The sequence below is a fragment of the Zosterops lateralis genome, assembly GCF_965231275.1.
Source record: "Zosterops lateralis genome assembly, chromosome: 2".
Classification (NCBI taxonomy): Eukaryota; Metazoa; Chordata; class Aves; order Passeriformes; family Zosteropidae; genus Zosterops; species Zosterops lateralis.
In genome coordinates this window covers 88,700,974-88,728,721 of record NC_139763.1, presented here as the reverse complement: position 1 = coordinate 88,728,721, position 27,748 = coordinate 88,700,974, and the positions used below count along the sequence as shown (strand labels likewise).

General features: G+C 41.6%; 1 protein-coding gene across 2 annotated transcripts in view; it reads right to left on the bottom strand.

Moving 5' to 3' along the window:
- LOC310923578 (ephrin type-B receptor 5) overlaps positions 1 to 27,748 on the bottom strand; it is a 67,115-nt gene that overhangs the window by 24,366 nt on the left and 15,001 nt on the right. For both annotated transcript variants that reach the window (XM_083884645.1, XM_083884644.1), the window contains exons 2-4: positions 23,861 to 24,079; positions 13,462 to 13,526; positions 10,809 to 11,505 (exon numbers count right to left, since the gene is read on the bottom strand). In XM_083884645.1, coding sequence (XP_083740771.1) covers positions 10,809 to 11,505; positions 13,462 to 13,526; positions 23,861 to 23,954 — 856 coding nt within the window. In that variant the 5' untranslated portion in view covers positions 23,955 to 24,079. The remainder of the gene's footprint in view (positions 1 to 10,808; positions 11,506 to 13,461; positions 13,527 to 23,860; positions 24,080 to 27,748) is intronic.

Genomic DNA, 27,748 nt, shown 5'->3' with positions numbered 1-27,748 from the left:
AATCAATTTATTCCCATACGGAGAGATACGCCCATATGTTTGTATGGAAAAAAAATGAGTATGAAAGATTTTATCCACTTTATAAATTATACACCTTTCACTCAATTTTAGGATCTCCTAACAGCCACAAATGTAGAATATAATATTCACACTTCTTGGCAAATGCACATGTAGTGAAACTATGAGTAGTATGAACAGGAAGTTCTCATTCAACACACTGCATAATCACTCAACAAAAATTTCAGGGATCTTTCTTTCTTTATTTCAAGTCTGAAAATGCTGAACTTAATGTGGATGTCTTTATTTTCTTAATTTTATCTCATCTATTTTTTCTTGCATCAAACTCCTTCTTGAGTTGTTGAGGCTTAGAACTAATGACACATTCATTCCACTTGTCAAGGCAGACCCTGTAGAATGGTTCTTTCACTCAGTATTACAGCCTGATATCAAGTAGGACAATGACCTTGCTGCTCGTCACAATAATGAAAATGAACAGGTAATGGTAGTGTCTGCCATGGATGTGATGCTAAAGGGAAACATGTAGAAGGTACAGACTTTACCCTTGAAGTACAAAACCATATTTACCCTACAAGGACAGTGCAAAAAGATTTCAGGTAAATTCACCTTTAGCCCAATGGCCATTCATACAGAAAACCAGCAAAGGTATGAATGGAGAATTTGCCTGGTATTTAGTAAACAAAGTTAATTTAAAAATAAACATGTTGCGTTACAATAAACAAACATTTATTTTACAGTTCTTTGAAGTCTACTGGCAACTTGCTGTTGAGCCTGGGGATGCAGGGATGAGGTCTGCAGAGATGGCACACTGTTGATGAATTAGCCAAAAGTAGTAAGCCCAAGTGCAGTGCTGAAGGTCTTATGCAATGGAACAAAATGGTGCAGCACGTCCTCAGTAAAGGCAGTCTATGTAAGAATGCCTCTATTGCTTAAAAGGCCATGCAAGATTTCATCCATGTTATGGGGCAGTCACTCCAAGTGACCATGAACATTCAAAAGCTGCTTGTAAAAACCAACCAACCAACACAGAGAGCAAGAACACAAGCCTCTGGACAGGGACTTGATGTCAGCTAATGGATAACAATGTTATCCGGCCAGATCACTAAGGCAGATCACTACTGTAGGGGTAACACTTTGGAACAGGTATGTGCAACAAACACTAGTCATCAAACACACCTGTTCTTAACTGCCTCACAAAGCCTAATTCCACTGTCCATGCACTGTGCTTGGCATTGTATGTCTGAACCACAGGCAAAGGTAGGTTATTGCTGTCTCCCCAAGCACTGCCCAGTGTCCAATGCCTTGTCTTGCCACACTGAGCTGATTCCTTGCTACCTCAGAGATCTCTCACTCACTGAGGGAGCATCTATTTTTGAATGCAATTCCAGAACTGTAAGAATCATTCAATGAAGAATTGTTTATTTAGACTCAAGAGTAATGACAGCATGAGAACAGGTGACTTTACAGTAAATTACAGGTTTAAACAAGAATAATACTTCCACCAATTAAAGTAGTAGGCCACTGAGAAAAACTTCAAATATGAGCAGTAAACAAAAAAGAAGAGCAAGAAAAAAAGCCTAATCACATTTAAAAAGGAACCTCGCCCTGTTCCTAAAGTGATTTTGATACAGTTGCCATTTACAGTAAAGTAGCAGAATTAATGTAAACATATCTCTTCCTTCCAACATTTCCAGGTCAAATTATTCCCTTGTCCTTAATTTAACTTAAGCAGAGTGAAGCAGCCACACAGGCTTATTAATAAGCACTCCACTAGAGCTGAGTAAACAAGAAATAAAACTTCACTGCAGCTGTTCCACCAACTAAACAAATTTCAGTAATATGCTCTCATGTCCTATGTGCTAGACCAGAGTAGACTGATGTCTTGGCTACACCGGAGTGTCTCAGATGGCTTTCAATATTTACCTGTGAAAAACCGGATGGAGCTCAGACCTCATAGCTGGAATTAGCCTCCCATTCAGAGGCACTGATCTTCAAGGGGGGCCACAACCACCCTACTATACTGGAGGAGGAACACAGCAGAGTAGAAGCATTCCAGGGAGTTCCTGGAAAGGATCGAGAACTACTTCCTTACCCAAGCAATAGAGGAGGCAATGAGGGGAAGTGCCCCCTGGACCTGATGCTCACAAACAAGAAGGGCTCACGGGTGATGTGAAGGCTGAAGGCAGCCTTGGCTACAGTGACCATGACGTGGAGGAGTTCAAGATCCAGAGGGCAGTGACCAGAGCAAAAAGCAAGCTCATAACACTGAACTCTGGGAGAGCAAACGTGACCACTTGGGTGATCTGGAGGAGTCCCGTGGGACAATGCCCTGGAGGGAAGAGTGACTCAAAAAAGCTAGTTCATGTGCAAGGATTACCTCTTCCAGGTGCAAAAGCAGTCCATCCAAACAAGCGCAAGAATTCAGGCAAAAAATGCCAACAGGCCTGCATGTTTGAACAAGGAGCTCCTAACTAAACTCAGACACAAAAAGGAAGTACATGGAGGCTGGAAGCATGGACAGGCAGCCTGAGAGGAACATAGAGGCACTGTCCAAACACGTAGACACGCTGCTAGGAAAGCCAGAGCCTACCTGGAATCACATCTGGCACAGCCTGTCAAAAGTGAGAAGGATTTCTCTAAGAACAGAAGTGGCTCAAGGAAGACTAGAGAAAATATGGGTTGATTGCTGGGTGATGCAGGGATCGTGGTGACACAGGGCATCTTCTTCACATCAGTCTTTCCCAGCAAGTCTTGCCTTTAGGAACTGTAGGTCCTGGAGACCTTGAGGAATTCTGCAGCAAGGAAGATGATCTTTGCCTTCTACTCAGCTTTGGTGAGGGTACACTTGGAGTTCTGTGCTGAGTTCTGGGTTCCCCAGTACACCAGAGACATTAACATATTGGAGAGAATCCAGCAGAAGGCCACAAAGATGGTGAAGGGGATGGAGTATTTCCCACAGGAGGAAAGGCTGACAAGAGATGCTCAGCCTGGAAAGGAGAAGGCTTCCAGCAACCTCAAGAATGAGCACAAATAGTTGAAGGGAGGATGTGAAGAGGATAGAGCCAGGCTTTTTTCAGTGTTTCTCAGTGACAGGCCCAGAGGTGAACAGCACCAAGTGAAACACAGGGGGTTCCCTCTGAACACAAGGAAACGATTTTTTACTGTGAGAGTGACAGGGAACTGAAGCAGGTAATCCTGAGGGGTTGTAGAGTCTCCTTCCTTCGGGAAATTCAAAAATAGTCTGGACCTAGTGCTGGGCAACTTGCTAGAGATGACCCTGTTTGTGCAGGGAGGGGGTTAAGGTAGCTTCTTTCCTTACTTTTTTAAGACTGCTTGTTCTATGTTACTATATGGCAGATTTCTCCAGCTAAATAGAAGAGTGAAACAGCAAGGTGTATTCCAGAGATCTCTTCCAAGTTCAGCTATTCTGTTTTCCCTAAAACACAAGCCAATTAAAATGTGTGGATAGAGCCCTGTGGTCTTGGTTGCCTCATTGCCAGATCATTCATCACATATATGATTATGGGTGGGTGGATAGGGAACAATGAATGGAAAGTTCTTGACACTAGACTACATCTCATTTCAGATGTTCAGAAGTGAAATGAGAATAGGATTGTCAGGTTCCCTCTGAGGGAGGAGCCTGAGAAAAGACATTAAACAAGAGAGAAAAGTCTAAAGAAAAGCAATAAGGAAGAGATTCACCTGCCCAGTTCCACTCACATTGCAGAAATTGCACCTGAAGAACTGTGGAGTGGAATACTGAGCAACTTGGGAGGGAAGATCTCTCTGCAGTGATTATTTTTTATTGTCTAGTGAAAAAAATAATTACTACATAAACCTATAATCTCAGGTTGTTATTTCCAGGAGGGATGGCAGATACAGAGAAACAATCATGCTTTGAAACTCTCGTTCTGCCCCTGGGTATTTCTATTTCCAGAAGAAAAACAGCAAAATGAAATCATATAGCATACTGCAAGCAAAGCTGATTTACAGTGATTAAACATGATTCACATCTCTCTCACCTTCCTAATAAAATATTGTTGGAAAAAGAATACTATGGCCTGAATTTTGTTGTTTCTTATATTTTAGATCTGTAATTTTGGCCAAAATAGCTGGACTGCATAAAGTAGACACTAAATGGCCTCCAGCCACCCATATGGTAGCTGGAATACGAAGCTAAAGAATGGCCTCCAAAAGCAGACATTGCAGCTATCACAAACTTTTTGCTTCCACCTGAACCCTGCCTCTGCATCCAGTCTGAGAGCTGCTTACATTCACGAGCACCTTTATCCCTTTCCAAAATTGCCTAAGATAGGCTGCCCACAGCACTCAGGACTTCAGCCCACAGATAGTAATAATAATTGTTCCCAGGACATGGAGCTTTTCCTGGCATTGCCTCAGTCCAGTCACTATAAATAGTATATCGAAGGTCAAGTCAGGAGGAAAGAGAAAAAAACTCCCTGGCAATCTAAATAGGCAAAAGCCACTTCCTTTTATTCAAGCAGTTACAGTGAGCCTAGGGCTGTCTTTGCATAGACAGAATCCATCTCTCATTTGTTTCTGAATATTTTACCTTGCATTCCCTTCTTACTGCAGATCATGGCATCAGGTCCACTTGCTGTGGTCCTAGAGCCTCTGCAGATGACTCTGCTCGCTGGAGACAGTCGTAACAAATATTCAGACTGAAGTGGGCCCAGTGTCACTAGGACTAGTATGTTTTCCTTTAGTGAATACTACCACTTCAGGACCATCCCTGAACAAGAGCAGCTTCTCCTGGAACACCTCCACTGTGTTCCTGCAGCACAACTCCACACAAAACATGAACACCAGCTAAGCCACAGGCCTTGACCCTGGCAATAGTACGACTTACCATCCCCCAGCACCAGGACTTTCCAAGAAAACACGGATCTAGCTCTGATTGATTCACAATATCCAATGCATGGACAGAGGGTTGCAGAGCTAGCCCCTCAGGGGGCAGAGCAGGCTGCCACTTCCCATCAAGTCAAGCCTACTATGAAAGGAGAAGGCAGAGTCTGGAGTGCGCAAGCGCTTTTCCCTCAGCTTGTCTCAGTCATTTTTCATATCTTGGCACAGTGTCAGAATGCCACAACAGTTCAGCTGGGCACAGCTCATCTCAGACACTGACCCAGTTTTCCTCAGCTCCCCCTACAACATTCGCCCCCGTGCTGCCTGTGTTTGCCTGACTGCTCACTGGAGACAAGTTCCACCCGGGAGGCTGGAGGAGCAGCTTCTGACAGACTTCTAGCAGGAACAAATAGCAAAACCAGCAGAGAAAAGTGCTGGAATCATGGAATGGCAGTGGGGAGAGGGGTAAAAAAAATGAAAACGAAGACAGACCAAGAACCAAAGAGGCAAGAGAAAGAGGTATCAAAAAGCTCACTTGCACAGTAAGGGCAGAGAGGGAAATATTTAGAGAACTACACAAATTGCAGCAAGGGGAGGAGGACCAAGAAAGGCAGTTGGGAACTTCAAAAGAGCTTTAGGTACACCCAGCAGTGACTTTAGGGAATTTGATACAGGTGACACCGACTTCTTGTATGCAGCTATCACTTGGCACTGAACTGGGACACAGGAAGACACTGAGAAGAGCATAAAATTGCTCTCTTCTTGACTGAGACAAGTGATCTCTCAAATGAGAATGACTCAAGGCAAAGGGACGGAGTTTGGCACTTAGAGGGCAGGATGAGGGAAAGGAGTTAGCAACTGATAATATTGTAGAATCATGATGTAGGCATTTAGACATTACATTTCTCAAAATTCTAGAAAGATAGCATAATTAGCATGCAGAAAACACAGAGGAAAATAAAAATTGTAATGTCTTTCAGATAAAGCACTTCTTTCCCCCTCTCCCCCAGTAAATGTATCTATGGCTAGCTTATGGTGGTAGTAAATTCCTACTGGGACAGGCTATTCCACAGTGACTGCAACTGTGCATCTTGCATCTTGTTCTGAATAAGGTGGGATCAGCCAGCAATAGAAGCAAGGCACAGTGATGCAACAGGGCCCTGGGTTGATCTAGAGTTTCACAGTTACTACAACTGTTTGGGTGGGGAAGAGAGAGTGGAAAATGAAAGAAGCATAAGGAGAGAAAAGTGTGTCTTTTGAGTCTTAAAGAAGAGCATCAAATCAACTGAGATAAAATAAATGAAGTGACTAAGAACTCTTTCCTGCTTAACTGTTGATAGGAGATCAGTTGAGTAAGGGATTTTTTAGGTAAAAGAGGTGGAGCTGAAGCAATTACTGGCTAATTATATGTGGGAGAACTGCCAGGGAATGGGTTGTGTGAGGAAAAAAAAGGCAAAAAACATGAGAGGAAAGATTTGGGCAGGGTAGGACAGAGTATGGGTAGACAGCAAACACTTGATACAAGAAAAAAAGCAAACTACTTGAGAAGCACCAAAATGTACAAATGTGCAAGTATCAGAAGAAGGCTGGAGAAGCTGATGAAAGGAGCAATATGGAAGAAAAAAAATGAAAAAGGTAATCTAGATCAAGGCACCAAACATCACTGTCAACTGTGGGTTTACCTTGAAATTAAAGCTCTTACCCAGGAGAGGCTAAGACACTGGGCTTGCTCATTTTAAAGCAGAGCAGGCTGTGGGGCGGGAGCTTACGGCTGTCATCAGCCACCTAATGGGAGGATATGAAGGTGTAGGTGGCAGAACATGAGATAACAGACACAAGTTGTAATAACCTCTTACTACAACTCGCTAGAATCTTCTTCTACATAGGAAAAAGTAACTTCACCATGGGTGTTGTCAAATATTGGAACAGCAGCCCAGGGACGTAGTTTAATCTTCATCTTCAGTAATAACTAAAACTAGACTAGAACAGGCCTTGAGTGACGTAACCCAATTTGGTGCTTCTTTGAGCACAAGGTTGGAACAGATGACTTTCACAAGTCCCTGCAATGTAAATTATCCTGTGGTTTTAAAGGAAGCATCCTTTAAGTGATTAAAATTGAAGAAGAGCTTATTGCGCTCTTTTCTTCCTTTGCTACTAGTATGTGCATATTTTTAGCAGACTATTGAATCTTTTACTTTAACATAAATCTTAACATTCTCTTAGCCTCACATACTGAAAAAGGTTTATCCAAGCTGGTGAGAAAGGGCATTTTTTTAATAACACAAAAATAATCATGCAATATTCTTGCCAAATGGGACCTCCAACAGCTCTGTGCACAGTTGCTTGCTCCTGCAGTTATCAGTAATACAGATGTGATTCCTTCTGCAATCAGAAGGGACTGCATATAGGCAAAGGACATGGGCAATTTTATGGAATCCTTACAGCTACTGCAGATGACAGGCAGACCTTTTGCTTGCTAAATACTCTTAGAAACAAGCATCCAGAGAAAGAAGAGAGGAGAAGCAGCCATGTGGATGGCTAACCTTGGTAAACACCCAAATGCCCACCCAGCCACCCTCTTACTCTCCCTCCTCAGCAAGACATAGGGAGAAAAGTAGATGAAAAAGCTCATGGGCAGAGGTAAAGAAGTTACAAAGACAGGGAGCTTGTTTACCAATTACTATCACAGGCAAAACAGACTTGGCTTAGGGAAATTTAATTTATTGCTGATTAACATAGATTTAGGTAATGAGAAAACAAAAACAAACATTAATCCAACACCTTTCCTCCTCCCTCTCCCAACTTCAGCTTAATGCTTTTCACTCCAAACTTGTTCCCTCCTCCTCTTTCTGGCTGGTGTTTTCTGCCTCCGGTTGTATATGTTTGTACAGAGGTGCCACACACACAGCTAATCAGCTCAGCTCTGTCCAGAGCTCTGTCCTTCTTTATTTGGAATTCAGCTTAGCACTTTATCAGGCATTCATCTTCTCTTTTTTGTCTACATTGCCGTTTTTTAAATACTTTTTAAAATGTCCCAGTCATAAATTCTAAATATTCTTTTCAAAAGCACCTGGTAATTTAAATCCTATATGATTTTGCAAAGCAAGGCACCCTGTGTGTATACATCTACAGAAAGAAAAGGAACCAAGGTCCCAACCTTCTTTTTTCCTCTGTAGACTCCCATTCTCTTTTCTGATGGTTCAGCATGACAAGTCTACTCAGATAAAGTCAGAAGTGAATCCCACGCAGATTACACCCCACATCACCAAAGGGCTTGCTAAGGATTGCTGTTTCACTCTTCTATTTAGCTGGAGAAATCTGCCATATAGTAACATAGAACAGGCAGTCTTAAAAAAGTACAGAAAGAAACTACCTTAAATCATGATAGGGGGCAGGGGGGAAAAAAGGGCTTTCTATCTATCTGCCCAGAATGGCTCTTGGCAGATTTGTTGTTCTAAATAAAGAGGTAACAGCTGGTCCAGGAAGGACTCCACGGGCTTGCATATGGTGAGGGGGAAGGCAATGCCCACACACTCATCTACCAAAGTGTAAGAAGGAAACTTGCTTCTCCTTCTTATCCTTGGTTGATTCTTCAGTCTTATTAAGAACACCTCTCTGTATTATCATCAGTAGAAATCTGTCCTTGAGCTACTGCTTTTGTTCTGTGTTTCATCTAGAACACTATGGCAGCTCTGTATCATGGTGTATGTCTGCTGTTAGGAAGGGAGAACACATGTACAGAGGAGAAGGGCTGGAGAGTATTCCATGCAGAGAAACACCAAACAACAGGACACGAGCTGAATGTGACTTCAATCAGACAGGACAGCAACATGTGGTTAGCAGGACAAGAGATCAGGAAGGATGATCAAGCCAGAGGAGTTTACAAGAAACGAGGAGAAAAGATTACCCTTTAACATTATTATTAGTATTTGGTTGTCATTGGCTGCTCCAGGGTGCTCATGGAATCTTAGGAAGTAAATGGTGGGAACTGACTTGTGTAGCTTGATAAGACTGTCATTATTTCAGTTACTCCTAATAATATTAACCATTGTCATCTAACTCCAGCTTCTATGACAATGAGGCTGTAAGGAAGTATCAGCTTTTACTGAATACTACAAAAAATGGAAGACAGATTTATTTTTTTTTAAACCCTTATTTTTATTTGGTAAGCCAAATTTCTTTTCTTTTTTTTTTTTTTTTTATTTTTTTTTAACTGCTTAAGACTACTATCTGAAACTAAATTATTGACTGGCAGTTTATTTAGACCATGAACTAGTCCTGCTACTGACACAGACAACAAATTTAGTGCCATACAGAGCTGTTCTATGTCAGCGCTTACTGTCTCTGGAGCAGCACTAAATAAATGTAGCTACATTTCTCTCAGAAAGAGCAGGATAAAAAGGCACACATATTTTAATTATTCTCAAAGTTTAAACAAATGAAAAGCATGTAACAATTTTAATTGCTTTTTAAGTCTCCAGCACAATGACCTGTATTTTAATAAAGCTATTTTGGATGACCCAAATCACTTAATGAAGCAGGAATTTAAGGTAACATATTGACAACCATTAATTATTCGTTGCATTTGCACTATTTGTACGTTCTGAGTAGAACCCTTGTCTGAATAAATCAAACTTGTAAATTTTGTCTGCAGCCAAAACTGGGCGCCACATGACTTATTTTTTAGACTACTGAGTGTAGGGCAGCAGCATTACACACTGCTGAGAGATTTCGAGTAGATGTGCATTAAAACAAAGGAAGCACCAGAAGAACATCATACACAAATTATATAATCAACATAAGCAGTTTGCTCTAATGGACTGCTCTAAGCTTGAGATAGGAACACAGTCATGACATTACACTGGGTGTTCAGGCTGGGCCAGATTTTAGCCCAATACTTCCTCCTACAAACAGAAATACCACTGACACTGGGGAAGAGAGTACATTATGGGTAATGATGATACCACTATGATTGCTTTTTCTAGTCAGTACAGGCTCACAGAGCCACATTTTCTATGTCCCATGACCAGGCTGCTGATATTTCCCCTTTTTTATTTTATTACTATACACTAGCAAAAGGGCCAGAAATAACTAGGACAGAGAGTGTATTATCTCTGGGCTCAGCTCTCCTCCATGTGGCATCTTTCTTCTAATGCTGTTGCCTCTTGGTAAAGAAGTAAAATCATGGTAGATCTGGCTAGTGACAGCTTCTGCTAGTTCTGTATAAGTACCCTGAGAGGCTGTCTCTGGTGGCAGCTGTAACTAAGGCCTGAGTAGAGTTTCCAACCACATTCATAGCAGCAAGCAGCGGTGTCCTGTTTTCAGTCAGGACAAGGACAATTTTTTGCACTAGCTGGGAGTGGGTGTGGCTGTGGGGGTGTAACCAGGACCAGATGTTACTCTACACCACCTCTTATCATTGACAGGGGTGGGGGAAAGGCACTCACACTCCAAGAAAAAGGGCATTCCTTTCTGTTGGGAGAAAACATATTGGAAAGAGCCAATCGGATCGGTATTTGTTTATTGTCACTCCCCATGTAAATCATCTGTCCTACACATTTTGTTGTTATTATCATTGGGGTTAGTGTTCATTTTATTATCTCATTGCTGTTTCCAGTAAACTGTTCTTATCTTAACCAATGATCTTTGCCTTTTGTGCTTCCAGTTAGAGAGAAGCGAGTGGCAGCTTGATTTTAGTGGCAATACCAAACTAGAGAACACCATTCCTAAACCATGACAACTGGTCACTCCAGCTCCATTCTGAGGAGCTAAATGTGTGAGAACGGGCTGCTACAAGGCAATCTCTGTGAGAAATGATTTACTCGCCCAGCTCTGTGAAATTTTGGCTAGGTTCAAACATTGCTGACACAGAGAATCAATGAAGGAATGGCTGCCTAAGGGGGAGAGGAAAAAAGTTCTCTCACCTTGGCAGGCTCGTTCATCATCCACAGGCTGGTAGCCAGCCTTGCAGGTACATCTTCCAATGGCCACCATCCACTCCCCTTCTCCATTGCAGTGCAGCCGAACACTGGAGGACCCCGTCGTGCTCGTCTCCTCAGCGTTGGGTACACACGTCCCCGGGGACTCCACCAGTGAGGTCCTCTCCCCGCCAGCAAACGTTTCAGGAAAGGAAGCAAATCCTTTCACCACAGCTGGGCACTTGTAGAAAAAGACTTGGACTGCCACCAAGGACATGCAGGCTCCCGAATCCTGGAAGGCCAGGTAGAAGCCGTGCTTGGTGAGTGGCCCAAAGCTACGTACTTTAACATTCATCTTGACCACCTTCCCAGTGCTGTCCACCTGGGAAAAGCTTTCATCAGCTGCAATAGTATCCACTTTGGTCCAGGGGCCCTCATGCCACTCTGGCACATCCTGAGAGGCTATGTCAGCCTCTGACTGGTGGTAGTAGAGTGTGAAAGTCTCCTTGCAGGAGGAGGCCACGGTGCGCATGCTGGCACAGTCCCTCACGGAGAAGCGGAGGCGCACGTGGACGCGGTGGGCTCCGCGCCGCTCTATGAAGTGGGTGCGTAGCCAGTTATTCTGACCTGGTTCAGCCACGTTGCACACTTGAAAGGTTCGGATCAGGCGCTTCTTGTCATCCAGGACACTTACCTCATCCCACTACAATGGATATAGAGGAGAAAAAAAGAAACAGTAAAAAAAAATAAACGGATTCAGCATTCAACTGCACCAAAAATACAGTACAGGTCTTTTTCTTCCCCTTCCCCTTGCTGTGTCTATGACAAGATTTGAACTTGTTGATGCCATTTGCAGCAGGGCATTCTAGATAGAGTATGACCCTGTAAAGAAGAGCAGTCAAAACTGTGAAGTAAGAACTGTTGTGACAGAAAACATAAATCATGCAAACTTGGTCACACGACATCGAGAATCTTAAAATGCGAGTGTCACACTTTCTTCCTTTCTATCTTCCATCTCTTATCTCCAGAGAGAAAACAAAGGACACAAACAAATGAGACAGAGCAACATGGCACTGTTCTCTGGAAAACACATTGAAACAGAAGTCCCTTTACCCATCTTTACCACAGTGGGAGCTGTGTTCTGACATCTCCTAGTGGCACATAAACTACTCAGCATGGCCACTACAGGGGCAGGTCCAGATCTGATTTGTGCCCGGAGGAAGGCACAAGGGAGGGGTAAGGAGGGGTGGAAGCAGGTTCCTGTACAAAGCTTAGACTACAAAGGAGCTACAAAGGTTAAGACAGAGGTTAGCTTACAAAGGTTAAGACAAAACCCTCCTTACCCTCTCAACAAGCTTTACAGAATAGGTACAAGGCCCTGTGTATGACTGGTATCATGCTGGGACATGACAGGATCCACTGCTCTGATGGAAGAAATGTATCTTTGCTCTTAAACTGGAGGGGACCGATTGAGGGATTTAATCTCTAATTGATGGAGGAAGGGCATATCAGCAGGACACCTGAAGGAAAACCAAGGATTGCCACAGCATAGACTTAGGATGGCAGTGCTAGTTGGGATCATATATGCTGCTCCTGGGAGCACGGAGGGCTCAGGAGCACAACTGAAATGTTTGTACACCATGGACAATCATTCATGGCACAAAACTTACCAAGTGCCAGATCCTGCACCTGGGATGGAGTAACTGCAAGCACAAGTACAAACCGAGACAGGAGTGTCTGGGGAGTGCCCTGCAGGGAGGGCCCTGGGGGTGCTGGCGGCAGCAGCTCAGTGAGAGTCAGCAGGGTGTGCCCGGGCAGCCCAGAGGGCACAAACCGTGTCCTGGGGGGATCAAACACGGCAGCACAGCCGGGCAGAGCAGAGCGGGATCATCCGCTGTGCTCAGCGCTGCTGCCGCCTCACCCGGAGTGCCGGGAGCAGGGCTGGGCACCACCACGCCAGAGGGGTGGGAAAGTCTTTGGATGTGTGCAGAGGAGGGAAACAAAGCTGGTGGAAGGGCTGGAAGATGTGTCCTGGGAGGAGTGGCTGAGGGCTCTGGGCTTGTCCAGTTTGGAGAAAGGAGAGGCTGAGGGGTGACCCCCTTGCTCTTTGCATCTCCCTGAGGAGGGAAAAGAGAGACAGAGGTGCTGATCCTTTCTCCCTCAGATCCATGACAGGATGCATGGGAATTATTCAAATCTGCCTCATTAGAAGCTCAGAACTGACATCATGAAACACTTCTTTACCTTGAGGGTGGTCAGACAATGGAACAGGCTTCCTAGAGAGGTGGTCAATACCCCAAGCCTGTCAGCGCAAAGGAGACATCTGACACTGCCCTTTATAACGTGCTTTGACTTTTGGTCAGCCCTTATGTGGTTAGGCAGCTGGACTAGGTGATTGTTGTAGATACCTTCCAACTGAAATATTCTATTTATTCTATTCTATTCTGTATTTGCATGGGGGTAAGGAGGTGGCATTAGCATCCCACTCAGCATCCTTCTCTCTTAATAATCTGGCTTTGCACAACACCCTGTGTTCAAATGTTCATATGACATGTACAAAATCTATAAACCAAGTCTCAGTGCTTCCAGTTTCCCTTTCTTCATCACATGCATGCATGTCTTCCCAGAAGAGGTACAGTCAAGAAGAGGAAATGCTTACCCCATCAGTAGGGTGTGCAGTCCAGCCAATCTCTGAGGTCTCTTGAGTTGTATCCAGAAGTATTTCTGTTTGTATTTAAAGAAATTAAATAAGGAAAATATTTTGTGGTATTCCAAGTCAGACTAAAATTTTATCTGTTCCTTACAAGACTGTCTTGTAGAGGGCTTCCATACACGAAAAATAAACGTTCATGTTTTGAGATCAAATATGACAGGTTATGTCCATACTAATAAATTAAGAAAGGCCAAGACAAGGGCAGAGGCACTGGGCACATAATCAGGCTAACTCCTGATTCTCAAGTTGCTTGGCAATATTCTCACCAGACTTTCCCAGGCAAAGTATAAGCACACTGACAGCATGGAGCAGAGTTATCATAATGAGCACTACAGATGAGGCCACTCTCTTTTTGGAAAGGAAAGGGTGGGACACATGATGAATTACATGAATGCATGCAAGACTCCTGAGAACTATGGCTGCCCATTTTATTTGCACATGTAAGTGTGGACATGAGGCCAAGACATGTTTGTTCCCAGTTCTGGAACCAAATTTCCTTGAGAGTTTAAGACTATGACCCAGCCGATCTTGTAATGGATTCACTTTGTTCTGGAGCTGGGCATTACACTGCAAGCCTGTGTAGGAATCCCAGTATTAAATAATCTCTTGGGTTACACTGCTCAAGAGTAGGGTACATGCAGAACTTCACAGGCCTAGTTTATTCCCACAGCTAGTCTGCATTTCCATTTTTACTAAATCTACCACTGGAGACGGATACTAGCCTTGACTGCTCTTGGGCACGTTATTCTCTGCTTGGGCAGAAAGAAACACAGAAGAGATTTTGACAGTTCAAACTATAAGCATTCTAAAACTAAAAACTTTCTCCAAAAGAGAATGTCAGGGTCTGAGACCACCGTGGTATGCAAGCATGTGCTCTTCACTCTGTGTATTTAGGACACAGAGTAAGAAAATTACTCATTTGATTAGGTATATACATGTGTTGATATACACTGTATAAAACAACTGGCTTTTCCTAAATTCTGGGAAGCTTTATTTGCGTATTTTGATTTTCATATTTCTATCTTATTGCTTAAAAAAAAAAACAACTCAAAAAAACAGATTAATAAAAACCAACTCAAAACCTAACAGCAACAACCAGCTTACTTGCAAATAAAATTCATGATCCACTATTAAACCTTGTAAAGATTTATTAAAACGATTGTTCCATGTTTTATGCAGGAGAGAGATCCTCAATGTTCTTCATTTCCAGTTTATGGATTGCTTATGTCACTAGCCCTACCAATACTCCTGGGGATTCACTCCACATTAATCACTGGAAAGGAAAGACTAGGCTCATCCTAAAGCAGACATGATCAAGTGAGCAAGTTTATACAGACCTCAGCCTTCACTGATGCCCCTGAACTATATTCTCTATATTCCTACAGGATGTTTTATAATTTTTAGACCCCCACTGAGGATGCAGCTCCTTGATTCAAAAGCAGTGCAAAATACCTGGGCTGGCTTGCCAAAACTGGAAAGAACTATGGTTACATCTAAAGTACAACACCACTAAAATTATGTAACAGACCTCAGGAAATGCTGAGCTGCTGAGTTCTCACAGACAGCTCAGCTCAGACAGCCCCTCTGAGCAGCAGAACATCTGCAAAAGGCCTATGTCTCCCTGAGGCACAGTCTTCCCTAGCCTGTCCTGGCAGCAGAGGAACTTGGCATTACCCCATGCCCATTACCTTCTCAATTGCACAGTCTGGCACAGGGATTGCACTGTGTCATGTCATTACTTTGCCACTGGGATCCCAGAAACTGCCTTGATATGCTGAAATAATATACAAGGCCATTTTTCAACATAAAAAGAACTTTTTTCCTAATCAGAATTGAGTCTCCTGTTTACTAAAGTATAATGCTTCTACCCCATGGAAACTTTAGGAGAAAGTAAAATAGAGAAAAGTTAATCAGGGCATGGAAAGACATATAGAAAGTGAGAAAGGAATGGAGAAGAAAGAAAATAGAGAAGACTTACTCAGTATGTCAAGCATATTCTCCAGACAACTTCTCACCAGTGAGCAAGGTAGTATTTACCCAGCACATGAGTATTTTACAAGCAAACAGAAATAGGCAGCCTGAAGCAGACAGAAGGGTCCCTTTCACAGTGAATACTTTAAGTCAAAAATCATTAGAAAAATAAGAAAAGTACACAAGTGCATAAATCTCATTTTGCAACCTACAGGCAAAAGTCCTTCACTATTTTTCTTCTTCCTCCCTCTCCTACTGGCTGTATGCCTTGAATCACATCCCCAGTCATACTAGCTGCATGCACACTCATAAATCTAACAAGCTGTTAAACTGCTCTCTAGCTCTGAGGACAACAGGCACAGAATGGTTCATGTTCCCATGGCTAGAAACTTCAATCCCACAGAAGTGTATGGCTGCATCCAAACTGCCTCCTAGGAATGGTCCTCAGTCCATCCTAACCTCTGACCTAAGTGTAGGCACTGTTTGTGGTAAGATTATTTGGCATGGGCCAAACAAACCCAGAGCTGTGCTCATAATTGAACAGTATGAATTACTACTTGTGTACAGGTCTAAGCCTTTCACTCTGACACTTTATTAGCACTGATGACTGATGTAGCATTCCACATCCTCACTGTGCTGGGCCAGACCAGTATTCTGCTGCTCTTCAGTGCAGGTAGAAATGATCTGTTCAGCCAAATTTACCACGCTGGAAGAAAAATGGCTTACACCCTTTCAACATTACTCAAAAGGAAGCATCTTGCAAGATCAGGTTAGACTCAGGTTCAGTCTAACCCATGATGACGCTAGAGGCAACACTGAGGTATCTCAGGGTATCATTGGAGCAATATTCTACTCTGCATTAAAAATTAGGAATAGGCAAGATATCTGAGCAATCTAGAAGCTTTCAAACAAGTGAAATTACAACAATTCTACAATTTTTCTTTCACTCCTGCTTTAATCTCAGTTTTGAAGAATGATATTCCAATTTCATATTACAAGTGTTATTTTAGTTCAAGGAAGATAAAAATAACTGATAAGAGATTCTCCTGTATTTCTCTTCCCTAAACTAAAAAGAAAAAAACATAACTTTTTATAGAAGAGTCAAGATGGGTTCATTACACTCTGTAAAATCTAAGCTCTCATTTTAGAGTTCTTGCAGGCCAGAAAGGGTGAAATAAAAATCCCAAATACTTCAGCTAGTACTATTCTATATTTACATCACAAACCAATCTCTTGGGCTACATTATGCTATAATGTCAACATCCAGAAAAACTGGGCAAAGGCTGGAAGCTGCTATTACAGATCAGGCTATTCAGAATAGGCACATTACATTAATGATTTCAGATTTTGGTCTGCCTGTACTTCCAAGCAAGACTATTAAGCGCTTGTGTTACAGACAAAATGATCCCCTGATGCAAGAGTATGACAATTCACCCAAGGACAACTGACCCTCAGACAACCTTCATGGAGGCAGAGATGGCCTAAGAGCTTTCTGGATTGAAGAACATTTGCCCTCAGTGTCTTAACAGTGCAGTGGTGCAAGAGGGAATTATACAACCAAAGCCTTGCAAACTACAGCCACAGACAAGAGGGACGATCCTGAGAAGAGAGTAAAAGAATCCCTTTACCTGTGCAATGAGAATCTGGTACTAAAACTGTAGAATCACAGAATGAAACAAGCTGGAAGGGAGGTACAGAGGTCATCTTGATCAACACCCTGCTCAAGGCCAGGCTAAATTACAGTAGGTTGCTCCAAACCTTGACCAGTTGAATTCTGAATATATCCAAATGTATGCTGGTAGGAGGCAAAGGGCACTATGGTAATAGGTAACATTCAGAGAGTTTGCTTTGCTAGGGAGCTGAATGCCCCAAGCAGTAAAACTTGCTTGCTTAACAGACTTGAACTGAAACATTTCTGAGCTTATTCTGCCTTCTATGATCATGCCTTGAACAAGTGGGAAGAGTGTGAATGCTCTCTAAGAAGGCTGGGAAAAGAAAGCATTCCCTGGGCTTGTGCAAAAATAGTGTTAGGAGTTGTCAAATCCAGTAACTTCACACAAGCCAGGCTGCTGCAGCTCTGTGGCCCCAGGTACAACCAATAGCAGGGTTAAGTGGGTATTCCCAACAGGCACACACAAACACATGCAGGCACTGCATATCTATGAATGGCCAGCCACAAAGATCAACACAGACAGAAGCACTCAGCAGCCATGCAAACAGAAACAGCACCACCAACAGCCTCATCCTGCTCCCCTTTCTGCTCGGTCAGGATTAAGGTCTGTTAGTGGGAAGTATATATGCATTTATATACAATGAGGATCTCTGCAATAACCGTCCTCAAAGATTTACCCTCCTGACCTCTGGATCTGTGGTCTCTCCACCTGCTGGCACCTGAAGCTTGCAGCCCCACTCCTGGTGTGAGTAGTCAGCCAGCCTCACTCATCCCTTCACACAGAGGCATGCTATGGATCCTCCACTAACTGGCTTTAAGGGTGCAGCCTACCCAGCAGCTAGCCCTGGGTGCTTGCCCTCCTGGGCTGCTATTCTATGGATCTCTCCATGAAGCTGTCTTTGACACTCAGCCTACCCAGGAGTTGGCCCTGGGATCATCTTGTCTCCAGGTGCACTGAAATACACAACACATAGAGAGCACTCCCTAAGAACTCCCAGAATTTATGGCAACCAGAATAACTGACCTGGACCACCTGATAGTTGACCTTCCCTCACTAGATAAACCCCTCCATTTGTCTCGCTCACAGAGACACAAATATTCAAACTGGTTTCTCCTTCCTCCGCCAGACTCTGCTCTTTCCCTGCCTTCTCAACCCACGAACTCCACCATCAAGCTAGTCAGGCTTGATATAGAGATCACAGACTCACTAATACAAGCTCGGTCACTCCAGCTGCTTGCATCACAGATGCACAGATCCTATGACCTGTGGTCCACCTTGAGTTTCTAGCACTTGATTTTTCATCCATTCTGTGATCTCCAGCTGCTGGTAGTGCTGACTCATGGGCCACTATGACCTGTGGTTCAACTCCAGTGCTGATATATAAATGTGCATACACACACACACACACACCCCAAAGCTCCCTCATCCAGATAACTGGTGAAAAATGGAATTTAATAAGAAGATAGGATAGACTGTGGTGATCAAATGCCTGACAGTCATACTGACCTGCAGTTGGTGTATGTGACCCTTATCTCTCTACTTTCTCACACTTATTCCTCCCTTTCCACACCTACGGTTACTCCCCTAAACAACCCGCAGTAAATTTTGCCAATTATCTTTCCTACATCCCATAATGAATCCCATGCCCCTGTTGGCAACAATCTCCTTCAATCTGAAAGGCATTCCAGAGAGCACTTCCATTGATTTAACTTAATGGGCTCCATTCCTATCCCATGGACTGATCACACTCCTGTGATAGCTCTGGGAGAAGCTGTGTCAGGGCATTTATTTCCCTGTTAGGTTATTCAGGTTCCCCTGCCTTTCACTGTTCCTCTGTGCTCCTTTGAGTATGGGGAGAGGACCCTTTTATCAGGAACCTTTAATCACCCATATAAACAAATACATTTATGCATGAGGTCTATCATCTGGAAGACAAAATACAGTGAAACCTTTGGGAAGCCTTAAATACACTAGAACTCCTTCCAAAAACTAAACAGCAATTGTGGTGAAGTAAATAATATATCAATAGCTAATGACATATGCAACTATATAAAGTATTCTGTTTTTCAAAAATGAGTTGATGAAACAAGTAAATAACCAAACAAAAATAGCCAAAATCCCACTTGTTCATAACTATCCAACACAAAGGTTGCTGATATTTTTTAAAAGAAAATGTCTTAAAGTTTAGCTATGACTTAACATGAAAAAACAGGGTTCAGAGTTATAGAATATGCCTCCTAATATAAGAGAATATGTACAAAATTAATCTATATGAGACAAATGAGTTTGAATTTTTTCTTGTATAAAGCTGTACTGTCAATTCTGCAATGAATGATCCTGTATTACTTTGGCAATACTATTCTCAAATGCAATTAATTTTAGAAAAGCTATTTGGAATCAATGGCATATGTGTTTAGTAAGTTCCATGAAGTATAATGTAATTTAACTGCTTGCTATGTCACAGCAAAATGCTGACACTATCAGAACATCAAAGTTGTCATCTGCAAGGAGGAATTCTCACACTCTAACCAGGAGTTATGTACCATCTGTGAAAGAGAGGAATGACAGCCAAATGGTGTAGGATATGGAAATACACAGCTTTTTGCAAGGTAACACAGTTTTTAAGCTTTATGAATGATTGTGTATTTTCCTCTTTCCCAGCCCCTTTCTTTTGTTAAAGCTCTAAGGAAACTGCCGGGATTAGCATGTTGCACTACTACTGATGTCAGAAAATGCAGACATCAAGAAATTAAAATAAAAAAAGTTCCAACTTTGCATATGAAATCAAGTTAAATTACTATCTACAACCTTCCTAGTGATACAATATAGTATCTACTCTTCTACAGCTCAAGAAATTAATTATCCAAACACCAGCTATTAAGTCTAGAACTTGGGTCCAACTGCCACTGCCACCAAACCAGATACTTTTGATGACAGCGCAGTGTGACTTTTGATGGTTATCTATGTTTTCTTGCTTGCTTTTTTTCATGGACTTTAAAAAGTGAGCTTATGTCTTCCAAAGTTTTACCAAAGCATACACTGAAAGTCCCAGAGACCCTATATTACAAGAAAGCCATTTCCTTTTCTATGAAGCTTTAATTAGCTTTGAATATAAACAGTGTTAGTTGCAGCATGAGTAGTCTCTCCTGTCCTACTGGCCTCCATGCAGCAGTTTGGGAATGGATTGAACACAGGGCATGGTACAAACCTGGGAACAGGGATGGCCCTAGCACAGGAGCTACAAAGGAATCTATTGGGGAAGAAAACAAATCAAATGGAGCTGCTGAGACTGACCAAAAGGATAAACCCCTGTCTATTCCCCCTTTGAAAATAGGCTACACATCCAGCCCAGTCTCATTCACGTTCTGCATGTCTACAACAGGATATTCCTCTGCCCTGGGCGTTCCAAGCATGTGGCAAAGTTTTTGAAATGCAGGATTTAATACCTCATGTGAATCACAAACAATCAAGCTAAAAAGTTAATTTCACTTTTTTTTTTTTTCCCTGAAGTAAAATGACACTGATTTAAACCCTTCTTTGTATATACTAAACTGTATATAATAAACCAAAAGACAGTGGTATTTTTCACTCTGAAGCTTCCCTCTGAGGAAGGTACATTTTCCTCCACTTCAAAGGCAAGCCAATTTGAGCAATCAATACATGTTTTTGAACAGCCCAAAACAACAACCAGTTAGTAGAAAAAATACAGAAAAAATGAAATAAGAATATATGACCTCACTACCATTTTTTTCCATGTTCCCTTTTGCCAAAGAGACACTCCTAATGCAAAAATTGTTTTACCAAAGCAGAAGAATTATTCTCTCTATATCTTGAATTTCTGGAAGGTACTTAGAAAGATTGTCCAGCTATTCTACAGGCTTGAAAGCTTGTTGTAAAATAAATGCAGTCACTTACATACAGAACACATCATTCCTTTGGAACATACTTAATGAGTTCTGCAAAATGAACTCTGCTTGTGTTTACAGCTGTAGACACTTAGAACTCCATCAAAGCAAAACCAATATTCCTCATAAAATTGATCTCAGTGCCCTAGCAAGAGCTATTTCATTAACAAGTTATCACTTGCTCTCACCTGTCTTGACTGCAGCCCATCAAGCATTCTTAAATTCTATGCTTCACAAACTTTTACAGAGAGGTTAACCTAAAATGTTAACTTAAATATTCAGTGATAAACTGTAATTACATACATGTATAGATTTTCAAAGAAATAAAATTACTGTATTTTTATGTAGCTTTGAGAAAAAGGAAAAATCCATTACTTCATCCAGCATGTAGCTCAAAAATAATGCTCTCAAAAGTAAACCCTCAAAAACTCTTGTCATAAAGAGCCATAAACTTTGAGAAATGTGATCTTAATGAAAACTTCAGTGCAATTGCATTTCCTTTTACAAAGCTAAAATAACAAATGTACAAATGTTTTCTGTTTGCAAAGCAGTCTTCCCTCATTTCCATTCAGCTATTTTTTGGTGTAAAAATCATGTCCGAAAAACTTTGCACAGACGTGCTCATTCCTAGTGAAATCAGTGGGTCCAAATACTACAGCTCTATTGAATAAATTCAGCCAAATGTCTTTTTATGCATTAAAACCAATACCAACAAAATAATTTCAATTGCTTACAAGAACTTCCTTGCTTCTGAGTCATGAGGGAGTTTAAAGTCCAATTAGGTCCTGTAAAAGCACGTTGCCTTCTTTCTATCTGAAAGGCATTCTGCTTAACTATATTTGCTCTCTTCATAACATGTATAAAGATGGTCTGAATATTTTGACTATTTTCTTTCCCTTCTCTACAACTTCTCCCTCTTTTTCTAGTGATTAACATTAAGGTTTAAAAAAATTCAAATAATGTAGAAGCGTTCAAACAAAGTTTGAACAACATTTAGTTTGAGACAAAATGCGACTTACATTCAGACTTTAAATCTAACCCAAATGCCTGAGGAACAATAGGAAGAATTGATTGATTGATTGATTTTCCCACTCAGTCAATTCTCTGTAGTCAGAAGTGAAAGGTATTTTAAACACCATCTAAAACCTTAAAGAAGCTCCACAAAAACTAAAGACCACACTGGATATTCCCTATATTTTTCAACTCAAATCTGAAACCTGAATTTCAAGTTTCTTCTGTATATAATAATGAGTCAACAAACAAGCCATGGGCCTTTTTTCCTCCTTATGGACAACTCTGCACTAAAGCAAAACTTTCTACATAGTTATCATCAGATTTTCCTCCCTTACCTTATAATTTTTCTTTGACTTTTGACCACAACAAAAATACTACCTCTGAGATGCAAATCAGCTTGGAGTGCAAACTTAGGACCATGCTGTACAGTCACAATGAAGATGCTGACTCCTCTGACCCTGAATTGAGAGCTGAAGTTTGGCTCATGGACACCTTACTGTTCCCTCTCCATAGGCATAACTTTACTGTCCTATTTTAATCCAGGAAGGTCAACTATGTGATCTGTGAAGCTGTATCACACAGTACTTTCTAAACTCTTTTATCTCTACAAACTTTCAGGAGTGAGCACTGAATTAAAAAAAATGTTCATTTGTAAAGGCATCACTCAGTTACTTCATATTTGCAGAGAGAATTTACATTTTTCCCCCCTTTTTATCTCAGTTTCTCTACCATTTACACAAGGCATTATATAGTAATTTGTAATACAATTTTAAAATCAGTAATTCACAGAATTTCAGAGATTTAAGAATGTTATATAATCTTACATCAATTATTTAGTTTCTGAACTTCCCACACACACTTCATTCCCCTCCTGTTAAGAGAAGGGATGCTTTAACAAGCTTTCTCCTTTTTATTAGATCTCACACTATTTTCCTTTCCTTTCTTCTAGGTCTTTCCCTGTTTCCTTTGATGCCATCTCTCTCTTCTCTCCTCTTTCAGTGGCTTTCAGAAATGCAAGAGATGAACATTCATCATAAAGCAGTACAGTTCACTGAGCACATGTAGCTGCAAGGATATTCTTGGAACAAACAAGGGAAGTGTTTACAGTACCTCTGCCCTTCTCCAACTCTCTTCCACAGCTCTCATCTTATCTCCTGCTCTCATCGCCCTCCCTTCTATCATCTATTCTTTCTTCTACCGTTTTCTTGGCACTTCTTTTCCCCTGCCTACCTTTCCCTACCCTGCCTTCGGTGCTTTCTCCCTCCTCTCTCTGCTGCCTGAATGTGAACTGCCTCTTCTTGTTAATGCAAAACATTCTCTCCATATCTATTATTTGAGGCAAGTTTTTCAAAGGTGAGACATAAACTCTTGATTTCATCCCATTGTATGCTGTCTTCTCAAACAGTGTAAACGTCCAGAGATCATTTCACAAAAGCAAATGTGGTGCAAGAACAGGAACACAAGAATCAAAAACACAGAAAGGATAAACAAGGAGCTTATCCCTGGAGAAAAAAATCTATTCTTGGAGATGGTCACTTCTGAGATAGTTAGTAGTAATGTTCACTAATGATCCTTCATATAAGAGGGTTTGCCTCCCCCACCAGAAACAATGCTAATAACTTTTTAAATCCCAAGAGAAGGTGATCAATCATCAAACAAAAAGACATGTGCTCCATGCTCATCTGGACCAAGATACAAGCATACTGGAGAGCACACTTTTCTTTTTTTTTTTTAACCTCTACAGAAAACTCTTTAAAGTTGTTGCAAAACATCTGTTCTTACCTTCTAATGAGGTGACTAGATGAAAGAAGAAGACCATCCAGAGCCAACCCATTCCCGACACTCTTCTTGCACTGCTGCCAGCATTAGAATCCATGAAGATTCTCTGTAAATACCACCATCTTCAACAAGCACACACCACTCCCTTGAAATGGTCTGAGATTTCTTGGAGTGTTTTAATATCTTCCCAAATTAAAGCACAGAGGTCTTCACAGAGAAGTACTGTTTAAAAAAAAACCAGAAGGTAGAAACAGAAATCAGGTCACTCTAACACAAAACTGACAGTTTTTATACACCCATTCCATCATTCATACGTCCAAGATATGCGTGAAAAGGAGTAGCACTGACCCAGTATGTACCATGTACCCACTCCTCAAGACTTCAGTCAGTCATAGGTGTTTTGTGCACTGCCAGTACACACAGATTTTGAGACTTTCATGGCATCAGTGACAGTGTGGTTCCCAAATCAATGTTAACCAGAGTATAGGCTGTACTATTACTTAAGTCCTGACCCCTTCTGCATCTTGGCAATGCTTCTTGGAAGGTGTCCATTCCATTTCCTCTGCATGCTTTTCAAATTCAGTCTCTTGTAATTTACACTTTGCCTTTTAAGGACTCTGCAGGGCAGTAGCCATGACAGAAGTGTTTTTGCCAACACAAATCTGCACAGCTGACACACTTGCAACTGTGTTTCAGATGCAGGCATTTGTCCCTTTAAGCATATGACTGCACAACACTACTAAGTTGGACAGTATTTTTCCCACTGATACGTCGTACGTGAGGAAGCAAACGTTGTGATATTTAAGGTCAAATAGGGAGCCTGCATTACAGCCAGAAAAAGCACACAAGTCCAACTTTATTATCTTAAGTGGGAAAAAATCCAAACAAAACTCTACCACCACCATTAAGAACCTGACATAAAAGCTTATCTTACAGTAAGGGAGCAGCATGTAGCCTAATCCAGCATTGCATTAGATCAATACAGCATAACAATTTTGCTAAGCAAGGTAATTCTAGCTCCATCTGTCCAATTCTCAGCCCACCAGAGAAATATCACAGTAATATGTAGGTTGCATGCAAAAAGCCAGTATGTTTTGTTTCTTCAGGTGCTCTTTGAGCAGAGCATTGAAAATGCTCCAATGTCTTCAGTGAGACAGTGAAGCGTAGCTAAGGAGAAAGAAAAATGTCTCAGGCAATATACAGAAATGGCTCAATAACTTGGCTGAAAGAGGGGAGGGAAGAGTTGTAATTAAAAGGGGCAGCCTCAGTGCGATTATCTGAAAACCTTGCAATAGGGGATTTGAGCAAGTTGGGCATAGCAGAGGAAAAAGCAGCCTGGGGAGTATGAGAAAAGGCAGTGGAGTGCAATTAGATTTGCTTTGCTGGAGAGAAATTCTGGACAGGATGGAACAGTTCTCTCTTCTGCTGCCCCCAGTAGTAACCTGGAGCACCCAAGACAGTTGAACCAAAGGCACTCTGGGCATCACTAAAATGTAAGGAAGCTGAAGGGATCTCAGCAAGAGGCAAAAACTTTGATTCATGACTTCCGAGGAAAGAGAAAAATAAAGTCCGTTAAGTGTAACAGGAAAAATGAAGATTAAATATGAGGATGGGTATAATGCAGGTACTGCTTATTAAATATGAGGATGGGTATAATGCAGGTACTGCTTATTAGTTTATGAAGCATGTATACAACAGAACATGTCACAGAATAAAACACCACTGAATGCAACTGCAAAAAGGAGAAAATTTCAGGGTGAAAGATCAGAAAGTTCTTCTTTACCGAAAGAACTATCCAAGCACAGAGCAGAGTTCTCCTGGAACAGGAGTGAAGACTGCTGCCTGAGCCACCAAAACTAAGAGTGGGTACACCAAAATCAAGCCTGCAAGACACTTCTACATGGAGACATAAATACTCATCATTTTTACTGCCAGTCAATCTATATTATTATAATATCTAATGTTTTTTTATTAGACCAGTAAAATCCTAAGAGATGGGGACTTAAGCATTCATAATGAAGGCAAACAAATGCAGAAACAGAGGTCAAACAAACTGAAGAATACTTTAATCTCAGTCAATGGGACTTCATTTATCTGGAGAAGGCTTGAAAACAGCTCGCAATTCAGATTTTCTCACCTCACATAACTTCTGAGACCCGAAGCAGAAAACAGAACCCAAATAAACTTTGGCTGCTGGATTTCAGGCCAAAGTATTGAAATTACCACAAAACAGATACATCTAAAAAACCCCTTGTACATGAAACCAGACACAAAACAATTTCTGGCTCCAAGGAAACCAATTGTTCTTCTGCTGCTCTCCTCACCTGCGTATCTCTCTTACAACATCTGTTTCCCTTATCCTGGTTGACCCTGTATCCCACCAAAGTTACAGTGCTCTTCAAGAGGAATCATACAGCCTTTGTCTGGATTAGACTGGCAGTCATTTTTCCGGAAATAAACTGTGGCTAAGTCAAAAAGCCTGTTGTGATTTAGCAGATAAAAAAGGTAATTTTTTTTTGTTTGTTTGTTTTTTGTTTTTTTTTTTTTAATTATTTTTATTCTGACTCTTCCACACCTCCATGAAAAATGCTTACTCCACAATGAAGGATAGAGAGAACATTATGGAAGCATTTAAGGGAGAGTAGGAGGGAAGCACTAGCCTCTGTGAATTAAAGAGTACCAAGGCCCTAAATTGCTAACCACTGCCCTGCCCTTCCCCTTAGCACTTGATGTGTACAGAATCTGACTACACCCAAAGACGCTCATCTTTCATTCTTCAGTTCTCCTACCACTTCTACCCTACACCAAACTACGTAAACAGAAACCTCAAACCATCCCAACTTTTAAATCACCCTCTTCTCTTGTCCACACAAGCACCTTTCCATGGCCTTCTCAGCTAGTTACTTCTTCCAAAACTGCTTCCAGCAAGATTACTTCTCTTTGCTACGGAATCCACTATTCCCCACTCTCCTCCAAATCCAACTGCAAAGCAATACATCTGTGCACAGGATCCTTCAATAAACTTCCTTAAATACCCCTTCTCATCCTCTCTCTCTTCCAAGTACATGAACTTGCCACTCATGTGCCAGCTGTAAATCCTCTTATGCAAACCTTTCCATAAAGGATTTAACCCATTTTCAGGCATACATTTCCTCAGCTAGTGATCTAATTATCTTCATCTCCTTGGATATCCTGAAAATTTTAAAGCATCTGAGAAGTGACAGCTTTGGAGGATCAAAATGTCTTTTAATGATTCAACCCTATAAAACTGTGAAGATCCCAAGCAGTCAGAAAAGACCAGTCACATATTACTTGTACTGTAATACAAAGCTCCAGGATATGGGAGACAGAAGTTTCTGTGTTGCCTCCTTACATTATTCACCAAAGCTATCATGACTGCTTACTTTGGCACCATCACTGTGGTACCGAGATTACCAAAAGTTATGTTTGAGATCCCAGTTGAAGAGATAAATACAATCACCACCACTATTTTCAAGAATCCTGGTTTCTTAGTCGAACAACCAGTAAGGGAGAAGAGTTCTTTGTGAAGCTTGTCAAGGTGAGTTTTGAACACCAACAAGGACAGCGACTCCTCAACATTCTTGTCTTCTGTAGGACTGTTGAACTAGGTAATTTTAATTTTTTTTTACTGGGGATTTTTTTCTTCCTTATATGTAGTCAGAATGTCCTTTGCTCTCTTCTGTTTTCTATCTCAACAGACGAGAGTCAGCTCTTGCCAAGCACCTGAAAGCACCTTCTACCCAAGACTGAAAACAAAAGCCATTTCAGCTGGGAAGCCTTGAATGTGAAACAGCATGCCTGACTTGACTGGCACTGCTTAAGTCCTGTTTATTCTCACCAGACAGGGCCAGTGCTGTAATTTCTCACTTT